The sequence below is a fragment of the Sinocyclocheilus grahami genome, unplaced genomic scaffold (assembly GCF_001515645.1).
Source record: "Sinocyclocheilus grahami isolate Dianchi unplaced genomic scaffold, SAMN03320097.WGS_v1.1 scaffold52.1, whole genome shotgun sequence".
NCBI classification, from domain to species: domain Eukaryota; kingdom Metazoa; phylum Chordata; class Actinopteri; order Cypriniformes; family Cyprinidae; genus Sinocyclocheilus; species Sinocyclocheilus grahami.
The window spans coordinates 1,689,808-1,697,100 of record NW_015505231.1 but is presented as its reverse complement, the minus strand read 5'-3'; the positions used below and the strand labels follow the sequence as shown (position 1 = coordinate 1,697,100).

The 7,293-nt window shown below is 37.9% G+C and overlaps 1 protein-coding gene across 3 annotated transcripts in view; it reads left to right on the top strand.

Moving 5' to 3' along the window:
* The first annotated feature begins 553 nt into the window (after window positions 1–553).
* sema4f (sema domain, immunoglobulin domain (Ig), transmembrane domain (TM) and short cytoplasmic domain, (semaphorin) 4F) overlaps window positions 554–7,293 on the top strand; it is a 91,253-nt gene continuing 84,513 nt past the window's right edge. For all 3 annotated transcript variants that reach the window (XM_016269447.1, XM_016269448.1, XM_016269446.1), the window contains exon 1: window positions 554–1,123. In XM_016269447.1, the coding sequence (XP_016124933.1) occupies window positions 1,036–1,123 (88 nt within the window). In that variant the 5' untranslated portion in view covers window positions 554–1,035. The remainder of the gene's footprint in view (window positions 1,124–7,293) is intronic.

Here is a 7,293-nt window from a genome sequence, read left to right as displayed (position 1 = left end):
GGAACCAGAAACGTGAAATTCCTTACGATTCCTTTGAACTCAAGACGCTTTACCTGTTGTTGTGACGTAGAGCACGGGGCGGGGCACACTAGGATTTGACTGACGCCTCTGTTGCCTATGAGAGATTATTCAGGCGGCTGGAAAGCGAATTCACGCTTTTGGCTTTCTTTCTTAGGCTTGTACATTTGGCTTTCTGTTGTATATGTTTTTGAAATCTCACACTGGACATATTCAGATATAATTTACTCGGACAGGAATATCGGATGGTCAAACGGGACAATTGAATTTGTGTTCAGCACGGGCTGGAGGATTTAAACGACAGCCTACAAGCGCGTCTTCTGCTTTAAGCTTCTAACAGCGAATGTATTAAACATTGGATTCAACTTCGGGAAAGTTTAACATTAGTTCGGAAGCAAGCAGATTTTGTTTCTGCCCATATTGTGGGAAGCGCTGAATTGCGTTGGAGAGTATTTCGAGACTCAAAAGAAAGAGAACACCGTGAACGTTGTGAATTTCTATTGTCAAATACAAGAATATGCTGACTTTACAGATATAATTTACTCGGACAGGAATATCGGATGGTCAAACGGGACAATTGAATTTGTGTTCAGCACGGGCTGGAGGATTTAAACGACAGCCTACAAGCGCGTCTTCTGCTTTAAGCTTCTAACAGCGAATGTATTAAACATTGGATTCAACTTCGGGAAAGTTTAACATTAGTTCGGAAGCAAGCAGATTTTGTTTCTGCCCATATTGTGGGAAGCGCTGAATTGCTTTGGAGAGTATTTCGAGACTCAAAAGAAAGAGAACACCGTGAACGTTGTGAATTTCTGTTCTATTGTCAAATACAAGAATATGCTGACTTTAAATTAATTTAGTAGATATAAGTATCGATATTTCATATCTTAACTATTTAATCCCCTTCAAATCTGCGTGGCCAAATCTACAACATTTTTGCTATAATGACCTGGAGCTGAGACTGGAAATAAAGGACTGTCTCCGAACTTGTAGAAGAGCGGTTCGGGTTGTCGGAACATGAAGTCAGTTACCGGTCTGTTTGTTGTAAGTGTGCTGCTGTGTTCAACGATCTCGTCCTGGAGCGCGACTGCCAACAGCTATGGAGGTGAGTTCTGCTCAAATGATGAAAGAAAAAATGATAGCTAGCCTATTAGAATGAGACCCCTCACTGAAATGTTTGAAACACAGAGTAGCATTACTCAAGTAAAATCGGTTTTAAAAAGTCAAATAAGAAATAAAGTGTTTTTTTTTTTGACACTTTTGGTGTGCGAACTTTTGCCTTTTTCGAAACAGCGAAAAGTCTATAGGCGGGAGGCAGGTGACAACCTGTGCGCGCACACTTTCTAATCCCCATAGGATTAAAACACGAGACAGGAATAGTTTGGTTCGTGGAAGTTGTCCATTCTGTATTGTTTTTGTTTGGTGTTTTGTGTAATCATAAATATTCTCTTTAGTGTTTCCATGTACTTTTCTTTCGACGAGTCCTATAGGCTACTTTATGACTCGGGTATGATAGATCGATAGATAGAAAGAAAGACAGACACATAGATAGATAGATAGATAGATAGATAGATAGATAGATAGATAGATAGATAGACACGCACACACACACACACACACACACACACATATATATATAGATAGATAGATAGATAGATAGATAGATAGATAGATACTTGATACCGTGTGCAGCCACACAATAATAACACTATACACTCTTAAAAATAAAGGTGCTTCACGATGCCATAGAAGAACCTTTTTGTCTAAATGGTTCTATAAAGAACCTTTAACATCTGAAGAACCTTTCTGTTTCACTAAAGGTTTTTTGTGGCGAAAGAAGGTTCTTCAGATTACAAAAGTAAAGAACCTTTGACTGAATGGTTCTTTGTGGAACCAAAAATGGTTCTTCTATGGCATCTCTTGAAGAACCTTTTGAAGCACCTTTATTTTTAAGAGTGTACAGTGTGCAGAAGTAGCCTACTACACATGTATTGCAATAAATATAGCATTATAAACGAGATACGCAATTTACTCAATGAACACATTATATATTACAGCACTTAGTAGGCCTATGTTCCTATATTTGTCAAGAAAACGTTTAATAAAATGTCATGTATGCCTAATTTCAAAGGAGAAATACATATGTGTATTAATATGTGTGTGTCAACATTCCTGGGGGCAGTCATGTTTCCTCCAACTTTGTTTTTCTGGATTTGTAAATGTGAATGATGTGTTTACACTCGTGTTTGCCTTATTTTGCAGAGACTCTCTCACTTTCTCAGCAGTATAGTTCGCTCCACGTGCAGGTAGTCAGACTTGCACATTTATATGTAGACTACCGTGAAACAGCAGTTGACAGTTTGGGGCAGACTGCATAAAGCATAGTAGATAGTGATTTGCTCTTTCCATAGGCATGATGGTGCTGAAGTTATGTGAAATGCCACTCTGAAGGAAGGACAGAAGGAAATGTACTTAAAAACACTACAGCACCTTGATCATCCCTCCTCACCTGTGCACTGTTTAGATACTGTTGTCCACTCACTGGCCCATTTTAAACTCTCAGTACCGCTGTAGAAGTACTTTTTGCATTAAGCATATTCTGTCCAAAGATATTTCTGCCAAATCAATGTCATTTAGAAAGGTTTTATGCACGAAGGGTTTCATACACTTACAGTTGTGCTGTTGTACTGACAATACTCTGGTCAGGAATGCTGTGAAAACAGGAAAGCCGGGTGCTGTTATACTAAATATCAGGAACATCTTTTGACCAATGCAATAAAAGCACTGTTGTATGAAATGTATTATACTGTGTGACCAGCAATGAGAACATTTTTTTGTTTGCAGACTGCAGTCTTTTATTTGTTTGGCTGCTGTAGAGAGAGTGATATGGGAGGCCATGATAATAATACTTAGCTTTCACATTCCTGTGATTTTCAAAATGTGTTATACTCTAGTGCAGTCCATGTGCGTCTGGCTTCACTGCCTGATTGTTTGAAGAAAAATCCTTGGCTCATATGGGTACCCTCGAATAGTGTTGTTTCTAAGACTGCTCACATGAAAATGATTAGGAGCTGAAACACAATGGTCACCATTTCACACATTAATGTGGCATTGTGAAGCGTGACTGAATCAAAATCTCCTGTTTTGGAAACAAGCTTTAGACAATGACGGACAATTTGTAGAATTCAGGATTTCCATTTTAAAGTTCAGGGCTGGTTGTTTGGTGATGTGGAATGAGCATATTCATGTTGGCTTCATGTCTCAAAAAATCTCAAAACAAACATCAGAACAAAGCAGTTTGAAATATAAAATGGAATGCAGTAAGAAACATGGAGAAATAGCGGTAATAAATAAAGGAATGTAAAAGTAGACAGGTTTAATAAGGTGAATCTTGTGCCTTGGTTTCGGATATTTCACTGCCACCTACACATGGTCATGACTTTTGCATTCTTCTCACAGCTCACTCCTACAGTGTTATATGGTCTCCTGTGCATCAGCAGAAAACCTCACAGACGTTTTGTGCTGCATTCCTAACAAAGAGGCAATGGGCTTTCTGTGTTAAATGTCATAGCTAACGTAAGCAGACTAATGAGAGCTGTATTCATTTTCATGGTATAACAATTTAACTTTGTGTTAAGAATTTGTAATGGGAGGATGTATAGTGCAGTTTTTTGTGTGCAGCATTTTGCCAAATTCTTGACCTTTTGCTCAGTCCTGCATAAATAAACCAAATATTTTCTGTGACACAAGGTGCACAGTTTATATGATCCTGTTCATGATCTGTTTTGCCGATGTTAATGTTTTATAGATGTCTACAAAGGGGCTCTCTTGGGAATTCCTCTGATTTAATTTCATGTCTTTAGAAACACTTTAAAGTGCAGTGTTGATTAGATTATCTTTTTTCAAGGGTATATTCATGTAAATGTAATATAATAAAAACAGCAAAACAGGCTAATAGTACCCAAGGTCTAATGAAGGTCCTTTCAGGCATTGGAGGGTAAGACCAGCGTGGCAGACAGCTTGGGTCAAATGTCAGAGGTCACGCTTCCTTTTTGAATAGGTTGTCTAGTCTGTTTAGGGATATGACCTTTACTTAAGCTTTTTTGTCTTTTTCTTACACTTTTAATCCCAGTTTCTTCTCAGTTTATTAAATCCATGTTACAAAATGACTTTATGAACTGATTAATGGTCAGACGGATTACCTAACAACCCAGACTGACAATTTCAGCTAAGACAACACAAATCCACAACCTCGTCCCAACTGACTCTCAGACAAGGAGGATAAATCTGTCACTGAGAGAGCCAAAATGGCATGTCAGTCTATGTTTGCCATCTGTTTGCTTGACCTGGAGTCGTTTGTAATGATGGTAAAATGGTGTGAAGTCACATTTGATGCATGCCTGTGTTTTGTTTTTTGCTCATCTCTTCTCAGAAACTTATCCAGATTTTCCAGCTATAAAGCATTCTAAGTTTTTAATCTCACTGCTTGAAATATGAATTTTCTGATTTTTCGATATCGATTTTTACTTTAAATTCGTGTTTAGTAGTTTTATAGCATTCAAAGTCTGACCTTTTCAGTTAAAGGTACATTCTGTAGTTTGGCAATAATTTAAAAGGTTTTACACATTGAAGGGGTCATGACATGGATATTTTTACTATTTTAATATGTTCCTTGAGGTTCACTTAAAATGTTAATAAAGGTTTTTGCACAAACAAGTTTCTAAGGGGTGCTTTATGACTGCATAGGAAATGTCATTGCATAGGAAATAGTATGACCACATGCTATGCAGTGTTTTGAAGACATTATCTATATAAAACTGTAATTTACAGACAAAGCATTATGAAATTATATGCTTATGTTTGCGATACAGCTGTTGTCAGTTGGCTGATTCATCTTTCAACAAAAGTTTCTTTGCAAACTCCATTACACTGCCTTGCAAGCTGCTAGTGGGCAGGGCCTGTGGTGCAATGATGTGATGATGGCAGTCAGATGCGAATGTATTTGCCCGTGTGATTTCACAAATCCCACAATATTCAAACAAGCTGTTTTTAGAGCATAGTTAAATAAATTATTTGTTTATAATGACGAGCACGTTTTAAGCTATGAGGCAAATTTGATTTCTCATGTCATGACCCCTTAAAGAAATATGTTTTAGACAATGGAACACACTTACTCTCATGCTTTACCAGTGGAGACAATGGGAGAATCAGTACCTGTAAGGCCGAAGAAGTAGTAAAGGACAGATGACAGAAAGACAGACAAAAAAGAATGAGCGTAAACATACAAGTTTGAAAGATTTGAAAACATTCTGAGTAGTGATGCCAAAGTTCACTCTAAAAAAAATCTGTAAAAATGGGGCACAATATACTGTATAATTTGAAGGTATTTTTCCATATTTATTTTTTACAGTTTTTTTTTTACCAGTATTTTGAATTTTACACTTAATTGCATTGTGTTTTAGAGTTAACAGAAATGTCCGTAAAATTAATGGATAATGTTGTGTGTAATGAGATTTATTTTTTACAGTGTTACTTCTTTTTTGTTGGACTCGTAAAGCAATTAATTATTGTGTAAAACTCACTAATCTCAGTGTAATTTACATAACTCCCAGAGATGACCATGCTGGTCTTTGTTAAATAAGTGCAGCGTCTAATTGTGGTATCGCTTCTTAAAGTACACAAAGTACAGTGATGCTAATGCGAGCTAAATAACTTCTGAATACATATTTAAACAAATACAGAGTTCTGGCATGTAACTCCAGATGGCGCAGTCCGATAGGTCTAGCTCAATCTGACTCGGCGACAACATTGTCACATGGCAGCTGATTGGTTCTCTCCTGTATCGGTAGCCAATGAGCTTACTGTGCAATATAACTCAATCAAATCAATCAAATACCTGGCTTTTGTTTGCTGTAACAGTTTGCAGCGCACTTCAGAAACCCTCCAGCTTCCCCAGCTCCACCTGTATAGATCTGCTACAGGGTGATCATGTATGCTATATGGGGGTTTATTCATGTTATATGTGCAGCAGCAGTATTTCTTACATGCTTACCGCAGCATGTTGTGGATGTATTGGCAGTAGCAAGTCTCGGTATCTATCAGATCTATTCTGCCAAGACCAAATACATTAACATTGTCATGTACATTACCATGCCAATCCCTCCGAAATTTGTCATGACAGAAATATAATTATGACAGTGAAAGCTATTGAATGCTCATTTTTGCTCATTATTGTCATAGCTCCAGTGCCTTTTACTAAAATGTATGACGCACACATCCTACACAAAGGCTCACACCCATAAGACTCACGCCATCATATATTACTTCCAATCCATTAGTGCTCAAGCGTAACAATCAGATTAACTTTCTGGTACAAAAGCGTTTTGTGTTGCAGGAGGCTCGGAGTAGATCCTATGTCCTGATATATCAGAATTACAAAGACAGATGTTTCTGTCACCCTCTGTTTTCTGGCACACACACCCAGACAACTGTCCCCAGTAGAGGATGAATGGACAGTAATGCAGTGTCCTGACTCATCGGTATGTGTTCAGTGCTCACAGACTCCTTCAAGCTTACCAGGATTTCGCCAAGTAGGACATGGTACTGAATATAAGTCCTTGTTGGTCCTAGAACAACATTGCTATCAACCAATTAAAAGAGCATGTCCTGCTTGGCAAAATCCCAGTTACCATCTTTTGAGGTCATTTGTCTGCTCTGTATTATGATGCAGTACAGGTGAAATTATATAAAATTATATTAAAGTTGTTCAAACTGTTACATAGTAATAACTGATTTCAGCAGCCAAAGGCAATGCAATAATGCAGCTACTGGGTGTTTATGTTAGCAGACCTTTGAGCTTCTGTGTGCGCCACACCTGGAGATGTAACGACCTGTTTCTGTGGTGGTGTGTGACACTATGTGTGTGCTCCCTCTGGGGGAGGTGTGACGGTCCCTACTGTGGCAACCCTTGCTAGAAGAGCTGAGTAAAGACTGCTGCACCCTCAATAAAACTCACACTGCAGGGTGGTAGGAAACAGCTCTCTGTGTCTCATTAAATGTTTCATGTGCTTATTTTAATGAGTGTCTATCTGTTTTTCTCAGCCTGGATCTGTCTGGTACAAAAGTGTAGTACGTTTGTGTGTGTGGCATTCTGGTGCTATATGTTAAAGCATGCCTTACAAAAGTTTTATAAAAAATTAAAAAAGCCTTTTATGCTCACCCAAGCTAAAAAATATAGCAAAAACAGAATATATAGAATATTGTGAAATATATATA